General features: G+C 36.4%; 1 protein-coding gene across 1 annotated transcript in view; it reads left to right on the forward strand.

Moving 5' to 3' along the window:
• Positions 1-12,154, forward strand: part of LOC150086111 (uncharacterized) — a 182,801-nt gene that overhangs the window by 145,493 nt on the left and 25,154 nt on the right. Inside the window, exons 23-26 of the mRNA XM_090374799.1 lie at positions 426-720; positions 1,062-1,285; positions 5,690-6,085; positions 11,700-11,853. Of these exons, the coding sequence (XP_090230925.1) occupies positions 426-720; positions 1,062-1,285; positions 5,690-6,085; positions 11,700-11,853 (1,069 nt within the window). The remainder of the gene's footprint in view (positions 1-425; positions 721-1,061; positions 1,286-5,689; positions 6,086-11,699; positions 11,854-12,154) is intronic.

Genomic DNA, 12,154 nt, shown 5'->3' on the forward strand with positions numbered 1-12,154 from the left:
ATGTTAACGTTAGACTTTTACTATTTTGTTCGGTAATGCTCTTTTCAGATAAGCATATTGAACAATACGTGACATATGCTCTCTCGTCTGCAGGAGATTGAGTACATATTTCTAAGAACATTTTGAATTATATCATGCGATGTTATAATGTTGTATTTTATATCCACCTGAAAAACTATACAATTTTCAAGGTTCCATAATTCATTTTTCAACATTGTATTAATCCATTTATCTAACGAAAACAAATCCAACATCACTATCTCAGGATTAAAGAATTTTAATATATGGATATTCCTGGGTTATAATATACAGTACAATCTTTAAAAATCATTATTAAGCAGTTCAAAATTTTGTCGCTTACTACGATATAATTAATAAATATTTTTTTGCTGCAAAGCATAAATTTCTATTTTTCTCTTACACAGATGTGGAAGGAATTGAAAACACTAAACTTCCAGAAGATATCGGACATTTTTCATTATGGTATTGATTACCTTTTTAATATATTGCCTCAACTCCCATCTGTAGAGCTTTCTACTAATATACACAATGGCTATGGACATATACAGGTAACAACTCCCATTGAATTTCACACAATGGTTAATTTAGTTGAAGGAGTAAAACTTGCAGTTGAATCTGAAAATGAACATTACACATGGATAGAAACTGCTCAAAATGCTAAGAAGATTATGAATATGAAATGGATTCCTCCATTTAGTGGTGAGTTTGAATAATTTGTCAAATATAAAGAGAAATAATGAAATATTTATTATTAATTTATATGTTTAACATGTTAAATAAGGTAAAAATATAAATTATTTATTAATAAAACATTCATTTTATTTTGTACGAATTTATTTCATTTCACATAATGGAATGTTACATCATAATTCATAAATATAGAAATGGATATTTACTGCGATAATATTTTTAGGGGAACTAGTCTCCTTAATTTTATAATGCCTCATAATTTAGCATTGGAAAGATAAAATCTTTTTCATGATTATATATCTCGATCCCTAAAAGCTGTTTTATTTATTTATTTTTTTTTTATTTAACAGAATTAGCTCTTGTGGTTGGCGGTTCTTATTTCGTGACTTTTGACAAGACCTTCTACAGCTTTGTTAGTGACTGTACCTACTTACTTGCACGAGACTTTGTCGATGGTAACTTTAGTGTCATCATTAAGCGCTCAGGAATGGACGATGACAGCGGAAATGTCCGCAAATCCATCATCATTATCGCTGAAGGTCATACAATGGAGATAAATCCGACACTGAAAATGGTATGTTGCAGCAGAATGAAACTTTGCGCATTGGTAAACGGGATTCACAAAACGTTCTTAGTAATACAAACTTCCTTGAAAGAATAAACTAGAAACCAGTTTTATAAATAAATATTTCCTAAGAGATAATTTAAAATAAGAAAAATAAAATGCTTTGGTTTAAATTGAATTATTACCTTCTATCCCGTTTCATTTACTTCACGACAGAGCACTAACATAGATTCAATACGCAATATACGAGGGGGTTTTGATAAGTTTTCGGCCTCAGAAAGAAAACATGGCGCCAGTGGCAAACGAATGTCATTATATTCAACATAGTTCCCTTCCCGAGTGATACACTTGGAGCAACGTTCCTGCAGCAATTCTATTCCATAGTAATAGATGTCTTTGTCTGCAAACCACCCTCTACTGCTGATATAACGTCTCTTGTGTCCCTAAATGTAGTACCTTTGAGGCACATTTTGAGGTTGGGGAACAGATAATAGTCCGAGGGGGAAGGGCATAAGGGGGATGTTCAATGATTTCATACTGCAAGTCATGAATTTTCTCCATTTCAATTCTAGCCTTGTGGCAGGGAGCATTGTCTTGGAGGAAAAGGATGCGTTTTGACAACTCCCCCCCCCTCTTTTCCTTCAAAGAGACATGCAATTTGTCCAACATGACCACATAACGTTCAGCATTCACGGTGGTGCCTTTTTTTCCAGGTATTCGTTGAGTATTATCCCTCACAATCCCAAAATATCACACCCATCACTTTCCCTGCAGATTTCTGTCTGTGAAATTTCTTGGGTCGTGGTGATCCATCATGGCACCATTGCATGGATTTATTTTTTTTGTCTCAGGATCATACACGTACAATGGTGTTTCATCAACTGTCACTCTTCATTGAATAACATTGCTTGCACTACTTGAAAAACGGTCAAAAAGTGACTTCGCACAGTCCCTTCTTTTCCTCCTGTCATCAGCTGTCAAGAGTGGGAACCCACTTGGCAGACAGTTTTCTCATACAATTCTTCATGCACGATGTAATGCACTCGCTCCAAACTGATGCCCAGGGTGTCTGCTACACGTTGCAGATCCGTCCTCCTGTCTGCAAGGATCAGATCGTGGACACTATCGACAATTTCCACAGTTACTACAGTCCTGGGTCTTCCTGGTCTTTCCTCCTCTTCTGTGCTTGTTCTCCCCCCCCCCTGAAATCCGCCACCGACGATTTCACTGTGCTGTATGAAGGGCACTCCTTGACCACTGTTTTTTTTTTTTTTCAATTCGTCATAAATTTCTTTGGCTCCCATTTTCTTGGAGAAGAGGTACTTGATGACGGCTCTCTTCTCAAGTTTGGAAAAACTCACACTTTGCATCGCTATGGTCACTTCAGACCTGTAAAAAAAATTAGTACTATCAGGAAATGAAAGAAATTTTGCACATGTTATGGGACATTGGGTAACAACATACTAAAAGGATTTTCATCTATTCAGATTTTTTCCTTGTCAGGCCGGAAACTTACCAAAACAACCCTGTATACAATAAATCCTATTTTAGGCGTTAGGTTATGAAAATATAATAGAAATAAAATATTAAATTAACATTCACTAAATAGCTATTCGCTAATGCACGGAAATGTTTGGTCATCTAAACACTTTGCTTCCATGAACCATGACCATGCGGTAGCTTCTTGAAAGGATAATATGTACTTTGGTCTATGAACGTTTTATTCTATAAAAATGCATATTAATTTTAGTATTTAATTCTATTTGATTGTATTTTATTTCATATAAGTCAGTACTATCTATAAAATACATAATATCCGGACACTCCTCCATGGATGGGGAAACAGGTCCCATGCATGCAACACATCACAGAACCTGTTATAAATATGCCCACTGGGCTTCGAACAGACATAGTGGCATAGTGTTTTGTGAAAGGCGCCACCTGTGGTTTCCCACATCTGCACCATGGTACTTTGTGAAGAATTACAGAATCTCTGTAAAAGCCAGAAAAAGTGTAATGTCTGGTTTCTGTCAGAGTAGTGTTATGTTTTGTTGTTGTGTCTCTGGCTGCTTGGCCGCAGAGCCCCTAGTGGGACCCCACGTTGCCCGCCACCACCACCACCACTGGGAGGTGAGCCAGGCTGCCCATTATATTCTGGCTGGCCTTTGCCAGGGTTGCCTGAGCTTCCTGACAAAGGTCAAGTGAAAAAAAAAAAAATAATAAATAAATAAAAATAATAAAATAAATAATAAATAATAAAAAACAGTAAAAAAATAATAAAAAATAATAATAAAATAATAATAATAAATAAATAAAAAATAATAAAATAAATAATAAATAATAAAAAATAGTAAAAAATAATAATAATAAATAAATAAATAAATAATAATAAAAAAATAAATTAAAAAATAAAATAAATAATAAAAAATAGTAAAATAATAATAATAAAAAATAATAATGATAAATTAAAAAATAATAAATAAAAAAATAATAATAAATAAAAAAATAATAAATAAATAAATATTTTAAAAAGTGGGGGGGGGGGGAAACAGAGCAGGAGTACAAGTTAGAAGGAACAGAAAGAGGGAAAGGAGGACGGACCGAAAAGTTAAGGAGCAGTCCGCTCTTTGTGAGGTGAAAATAGGGGTCTGGGAGTGGGAGTTAAAGTAGCAGGGGACAGGTGCCCCTGCATGATCACCAGAGGCCAATGGACTCTGTATCCCGCACTCAGAAGTTCTCCAGCGTGCCACCAATCCCGCACCAGAACGGTGCCGGCTGATCCTACCCTATAAGGGGTTTGCAGCAGTATCCCGCACTCGATGAGTGCCAGCAGTCCCGCACCAGAATGGTACCAGCAGTGTTCCTACCCTTAAAGGATTAGCAAGTTGTCAAGGCAGTGTCCTCCATTGGAGAAGGAGCTAACCCACGCCAGTCTGATTCAGGCCTTGGGCAGCATGATCCAATGTTGTTCTCATTTCAGCAATTTTGGCTAGCCTCAGTGCGAAGATTTCCTGTGCATACACAGTTAGTGCCCTGTACGTGTTTTCATCGAGCAGCAGGGAGCAGCTTCGAACAGACAATTGCAAAAGTGGGCATGCAAGATGACACGTTCAACAGAATTACCTCAACAAATGCTAAACGGCGATTAACATGATGTTAGGAGCGCGAATCCTAGACTGTAGAGCAGTGAAAAACAGTCCTATGAACAGACGAGTCGAGGTTTGCGCTCCACCAGTCTGATGGCCGTTCCTGGGTGTGGCGAATGCCAGGGGAACAGATCCTTCCTGATTGTATCCTCCCAAGAATGAAGTTTGGTGGGGACAGTGTCATGGTATCGGGCTCCTTTCATGGTTTGGCTTGGGCCCATTAGTCGTTATCGAAAAAACCATGAATGCTGTGCAATACCAGGACAACCTGGACAATTACGCACTTCCAACATTATGGCAATACTTCGGGGAAGGCCTGTATCAGCAAGACAACACGCCATCCATCCATACTGCTCGGGTCGTAACAGAGTGGTTTGAGGACATGGGTGTGGAAAAGTTGGATTGGCCAACCCAGAATACTGATCTGAACCCTATCGAGCATTTTTGGGATGTATTGGATCGTCGGGTACTGCACGTCGAGATCGCCCAAAGAACAAGGCCGAATTGATTTCTTTATTAACAAAGAACAGCAAGCGGCCCCTAGCCAGAAACTGGCAAATCCGCTATGTACATGCATAGATATATATACAATGATATATATATGATACAATATATAATGATACATACAATGATATATACATATAATCGTGTTAATTACAATGTTATAGGTGTGATGAACATGTATCATGTTCACAGAGCAAATCACATCACGTAATTAATCAGAAGTATTACTTGTGTCCCAGGAACCACAAGACAGCAGTCTTTTCCTATAATAGGAAGAACGAAAACCGCACCCACTGAAGGTAGTGCTATATACCAATGGGTGTTAGCTAATCCTGTATCCACAGCTGCCCAAACTGGGGTACCAGCTAATAAAAAAAAAAAAAAAAAAAAAAGAGAATAGATGGCAGGCGATATGTTTCAAGAGGCTATAGACATTGCAGGTGTTGGGTTGGTTCCTTGTTGTTGATATGTTGAATTGATGGCTGCGTTAAAGGCCGAGTGAGGGAACATATCACCTGACATTTATAAAAAGCTGGTTGAGAGTATGCCGCGAAGATTGAAGGCCGCCATAAAAGCAAAAGGTTTCAGCACAAAATATTAAATGACACAATAGAAGCTCTTTTTTTTTGTCTAAAGGCAGGTGTCCGGATATTAATGGTAGGGCAGTGTATATCTGTGTGCATTTCTTTAACTGGAAACTCATCCGATTTAGTATATATAGTTATTAGTTTATTTACAATATTCTTTTATTCTGTTTCATTAGGTTTCTACAGAAGATGGATTTCTTGAAGCTCCTATAAACGTCGATGATATCTCTGCCTTCCGTTACAAACAAAGTTTAGTTTTAAATACGAAACATGGCTTAACTGTATACTGCAGTTTAACATACGATGTTTGCTCAATCACCATCTCTGGCTGGTACTTTGGCAAAATGGCTGGTCTTTTAGGCACTTATGACTACAACAGTAATAACGATATGAAGTACGGAGAACGCATTATCTCTACTCTCGAAAGCTTTGCTCCAAAGTGGGAGGTAACCCAAAACTGCCACACAGATATTGCTGAACACACCAATATAGTTCCGGATAGTAAAATGTATAGAATATGTTCAAAATATTTGGTTGAAAGCACTTCGGAACTCCAACCATGCTTCAGTCAGGTCAGTAAATTAAATTTCAATTCGTCATATGATTTTAATGAAAACAAAACCTTGCAATGAATAATATAATGAAACTCCTCAACTGAAGATCAATTATGTATTATACAAATTTTCAATGCAATATGGCTGAGCTGAATTTAAAAGCCAACTAATATATGCAAAGTTCAACATATTGAGAAAATATCATTGCATATACTAGTTGGCTTTTCAATTCAACAAAAAATTTTAAAAAATTCTGTCGTATTGTTCCGCAAGTTGCATTTGCTCAGTTGGTACACCATAGATCCAGCTTAGCTTTTTCACAAAACGTTTTTTTGTGAAACGTTTATTTTTTTTAGAAAACAGATTGGGCCGTCCTTTAGAAATCTCGAAAATGGTTGCATAGTGAAACCTTTTTTGAAGTTGCTAAATAAGATGATATTCGCTACTTGAAGCGTTAATTTTATAATACAGTATATAAAAATAGCGTAGCCGGTCTGATCTAATTAGAATCGCAATCACTCATGTTCTCACTTTCACAATGAAGACAAAAAATTTAGATAATTTAGATAGATAAAACAATAGAGATTTTAAAAGCCATAATAAGTTGGCTACAAAACTAGTTATGAAAATCCTTACACCATTTGAGGGTTCAACAGTGAACTCTCACATAGTTGTAAGGATTGGAGGTCATCAATATGATGACAACCCCTAATTCTTACAGCAGGTTGTCATTGTAATAATAGCACCAGTTTTAAAACTCTCGTCGATCACCCGAATAACTGTAAATAAGAGGATTAACAGTCCCATGTGTTTTCTAATAAGAATGGTTGCCAAACTTTTAGATTTGAGGACCGTTTAAATTCTTATGAAAATTACGAAGAAGACTGAATTTAACTAACACATCTTACAATAATTAATAACATCATCCGAGGTTATCTGCTGGCAGTATGCGAAGATTTCAGAGATCCTTTATCTTATCTTCGGAAAAGCACGAACGAGTTGTAATGAGCATCTGGGTGATGGAGCGACTTCCTGCTTAATTAAACAAACGTAAGATCCTTAATTGAAAATATGAAGGGATAATTATGTAACTGTGATTTTAACGTTCTTGTACATTCTTATTTTACAAAAATACAAACTTGCAGGACCATGAATATCATTAGAATTTTTTGAGGTGAAAGGAAAGGGAATAGGAACATGTCCTTATGAAATCATTGTTTATCCATTTGAAAGTCTAATAAAAGGTATGGAAGTATAGGAGAAAAATTCCAGAGGCAGTTGAAGGTCATTCATTCGCTGGTCTCTTTCTCTCTCTCATTCCGTATTATCTTTCACTCACATTTGTGGATCGACTATTTACGTAAGCAAGCGTTGGTGAGAAGTGGTAGAATTGTAGCGTGAACGAGCGACCTAATATCTAATGAATGACCTTGACCCGCCAATTTAAATTCTCTCCACTATAGTACAAAATGTAAGATTGCCTAAAATTCAGGAGAAGCAAGTGCAAGCCCTTGTAGGGAGCGGTATAATCAATGTCCGACCAATACTGGGTGGAAAAGTCCTGAGTTCGAATCATGTCAATGACGCGAGGATAGTTAGAGCTTTTTTTCTTAACATAACTGAATTAATCGGTCTCAACAACAAGCAAGTGCGATCCTCTATTTTACTTTCTCTCAAGGGCCATTCATTGCCACTCTAATTTGTGAACTTCAACTTTCAACAAACTCCTACGTTGGCGCAACATTTTTTAATCATTTGATATTTTCCACTGACGCCTCAGAAGTTCCTTTGGTAAATCGATAAAAAATATTGCCAACAGAAACTTCCAGTTATTTCTATGTTGATGAATTATTGTAAGCACAAATTTTGAAGCATTTCCAAGTACCATTAGAGAAGGATGGGATGTCTAATGATTTGATTTGCGTGAGTTCGGCACATTCTGCACCAAACAGAGAGTTTCAGCTGATTCTGGCTACGTTTATCTACCATTTCGTATTATTTCCTGATAAATAATGGTAGTCATGTTTGTTTAAAAACTACACAGCCTTTTAAAACTAGATGATCTCAAAAACTAGATTTCAAACTAAAACATCTCAATCAGCAGACTAATGACTTTCAGGACGTCACATGTCCTGAAAGTCATCAGTCCGCTGATTGAAATGTTCGTAGAACTCCAGTTATCTGGTCCGGTCTTCTGGAAAACAGATGATTGTGCCAGATGACTTTGTTCTTGTAAGGTTTTAGGCGCATCAGCAATTTAAGTCATATTGTCCTATTGAGCAGTATATAACATGCCTGTAAATTGCGTGTGTTCTGTGGTCAATTTGATGTTTGCTGGACGAGTTACCGAGAGAAAAAAACCATGCTACCGTCTCCTGAGACCGACTAACTCAGCCACGTTGTGAAACAGACCCATAAAAATTCCTCGTCATTGATGGGATTCAAACTCCGGTCTTTTCCACTCGGTGTGGGGAGGATGGTGATAATAGCAACTGTACTACCCAGGAGGGCACCAGTAACTGGAGTTCTACAAAAAGTCCTGAAAAACTGCTTTAACTGCAAGTTAATTTATTCCGTTCTCCTTCTGTTTGCTCGATTGACTTATTTTAAGCTATTATATTTGCAAACATGTCCAGATCCAGGTCAAGGTTTTATTTCAGCTGAAGAGACTATTATAAGCGACTCATTAATAAGTGGCTCATTAATCGTCTTTGGTTCCAAAGTGCTTTTCCATTCTCACTATTTTTGCTCTCACTATCTTTCAACTGCAGTTGCACACTACAAAATCCCGTACTGTGCAGCAACTTAGCATAACTGAATGTTTTTAAGTTCATTCCTTTTTTTTTTTTTTTTTTTGTTTTAGATCTTCCTGAAAGGAAAAAAGAAAAATTAAATGAAAGAAAAATGAGCATTATAATAAAATTAATTTCAATACACAGGCTTAATATAAAAAAGTATTCGCTGCTTATAAAAATAGCAACATATTTCATTGTTAAAAATATTGATTTAATAATAGTCATATTCTAAAATTCAAAACTTTGGGATAAAATTTAGTATCAAATCTAGAAAAACAAACAAAAACTTATACTGAACTTCCAAATAGACATCAACATTAATATGCTTCCGTAATGGATGAAGGTAATTTTATTATTATAGCATATAAAATCTATTGATTGCATTCTGCAAATAACTGTTAGACATTATGATTTGGTTGTGTTATTTTGTGGTAAGCGCTGAGGTAATTATAGCCGGATATCTCATAATGGCTCATGAGTCAAAAAATCGTACAAATCATGATTGTATATACTAATAATTACTCATGGCCCTCAAGGGGTAGCACATTTGGTAGGATAGCCGTCCTCCCCACACCGGCTGGGAAAAACCTGGGTTCGAATCCCATCGATAACGGGACGAATTTTTATGGGTCTTTTTCACAACGTCGCTGAGTTAATTGGTTTCAGGCTAGGGTAGCATGGTTTTTTCACCCGGCAAATCCGAGATTTTCTTCCAGCAAACAGAAAATCTAGCTCAAATACACACAATTTACAGACAATATACTCTCAGCAACATGGCCTTAGTAGCCGATGCTCCTGAAACCCAATAACACCTCATCCGTCAATACGTCTCATAATTCATAAGCCAATATATCTCTCATAAGTCTCACGAGCCATATCAGAGGGCTTAAAATACAGGAACCATCGGCAGGTAGTGATCACGCAGTGGTTTGTTGGAAAATTAAGAAAGATGTTGCAGTAGTTAAAGATAAAGACAAGGGTTTTAATTTCAGAAAAGGGGACTATGGAAGTTAAGGCGCTACGTGGCATCTATTAATTGGGGGCGAACTGCAGCGGAAGGAAGAATACATGCATGACAACTCGCATGGTAAGATCTGCTAAAGGGCGAATGTACGAGGAAAGACTTCGATTATGTGTGCTACAGAGCTTGTCAATCAGGCACCTTAGAGGGGTTAGTAAAATGAATGAAATTGAAATTTTCACTCTTATAGAGAATTTCAGAACTAGGGGCTATGAATTCAAATTAGGGGAAAGAGGTTTAGACAAGTTGTAGGAAGTTTTCTTTTATACAGAGAGTTGATTACTGGAACAAGTTGCCTCCGCAGGTAATTGAGGCTGACAGTTAGAAGTAATTCAGAGGCCAACTGGACAGTTACCTACGTGAAGAGGGAAGTCCATAATTTTCTAAAATGATGAATTAATAGAAAAGAAGTTATAAATCATAAGTCAGTATATCAGGTTTCTAAATTGCATGTATTGTACGGTATGTTTTCCGGATGAAAAATCTCTTTCTGTGAAATAAAAACTCTAAACTTCCGTCCGAGAGGTTGCTACTAGATAGCAACCTCTTAATAAAAACCTCTAACTTCAGCCTGGAGATCAGAAGTGAATCCAGTATTTTCCATGTAGTCTATTTCCAAATAGACCGTGGTCAGTATTTGATGCTGCTTTACATTTAGTAAAAACTAATCTCTTGCAGCTATATTACTTGAATTTGGATCTCATTTACCTCACCAAAACAAAAAGTTGCTGTATTACTTTAACAATGTTCTTACCAAAGTCCTGAAATAATAACAAACTAATCAAACAAATCCATATTGCAGCACTAGACTTTTGCGTGCAGGTCTGTCATCCGCTTTATCACAAAGAATGGGTTAATCTCGTTGAAACTGTTCTTTGAAAGAGCTACACAGTATTACAGCAAGATTGCGATCTCTCCTGTACACGAGTGATGGCGTTTGATGAATCTTTCTTCACTGGTCGACGGATTTCTCGGATGTGACGTCATAGTGCACTTTAAATTGTTACATGGCAATGTCTATTAAGGAAACATCTAGTACTATCAGAGAAACGCCCGCTTAGTTGGCACATATACAATACAGTAATCTCCCAAAACGCACCACATGATTTTTTATTCATTGTGCTATTTTCAATTGCAGGTGAATAAGAAATCACCTTGTAAAACGTATCTTGGTAAATAAATAGTTCTATACTAAGATCGCTGAAATTCTTAAGTACACCTCATCGATTAACATCATCCAATTTAAATAAACAATTACAGCATGTTTGCAAATGAAGTCATTGAACTGTCATTTTTTTAATTTATAAACTTGCTATAAACCTGTAAATTTAATCATTTGTTGAATAACTTCATTTTAATCGGAGATGCGAACCCCTTCCAGGAACTTTATATCCTATATAGGGATAAATTGGCTTTAGAACATGCAGTTTACAGGTAATGATTCCCGAGCGAGTAGTAAAGTTCACTGTTCTCGCACACCAGGTTGAAATAGCCTGAATTTGAATCCCGTCAATGAGGTGAGGAATTTTTCTAGGCTTTTTCACAAGGGGCTAAGTTAGGTAAGATCGCATTTTTCCTCCCGGAAACTCGAGTTTTTTGTCCAGCAAATAGACCGAAAAATACATGCAGTGATAGATACGCTGACACCTTTTAGTTATTTGGAGCTTAACACATATCCAGCCTAACCTAACAGATTACGATACACATAGGTCTCAAGGCCTGAGTTGCTTTGGTGAAAATACAAAATGATTTCGATCCTCTTGCAATTAATTAGCTAAATCTTTTTAACTGAAAAATGCAAATTTCAATTTTATAGATTCGACCGGATGATTATTTAAAGATGTGCATCCAACACGTTTCCTTGAAATCCCATGCAGTTAATATCGAGAAAGCAGTCTGTGATGTGCTGTTCGCTTACTCATTACAGTGTAGGCACAATGGAGTGGACGTACCTCTGCCACCTAACTGCTGTGAGTATTATTGTAGGTAATGAATGGATATTATAGGAATATTATATAGGAATATAATGAATATTATAGGAATGAAATTTTTCATTAGATGCACTTAAATGTGGAAGACAAACGTTATCAGAATTAAACTGTGTTCTGTTTACTTCTGATTTTAGAAGGGTGGCATCTTGAACATTGCAAATTCCTCTCACTGAAAAAAATATCACGAACAATTTATAACAAAACTGCCCAATTATATGTTTAGATTGGAACTACTATTTTGAGAATTGTAATTATTTTAACTATTTAATTTTACCAAAAA

The sequence above is a fragment of the Mastigoproctus giganteus genome, chromosome 5 (assembly GCF_048544385.1).
Source record: "Mastigoproctus giganteus isolate SK-2022 chromosome 5, ASM4854438v1, whole genome shotgun sequence".
NCBI classification, from domain to species: Eukaryota; Metazoa; Arthropoda; class Arachnida; order Uropygi; family Thelyphonidae; genus Mastigoproctus; species Mastigoproctus giganteus.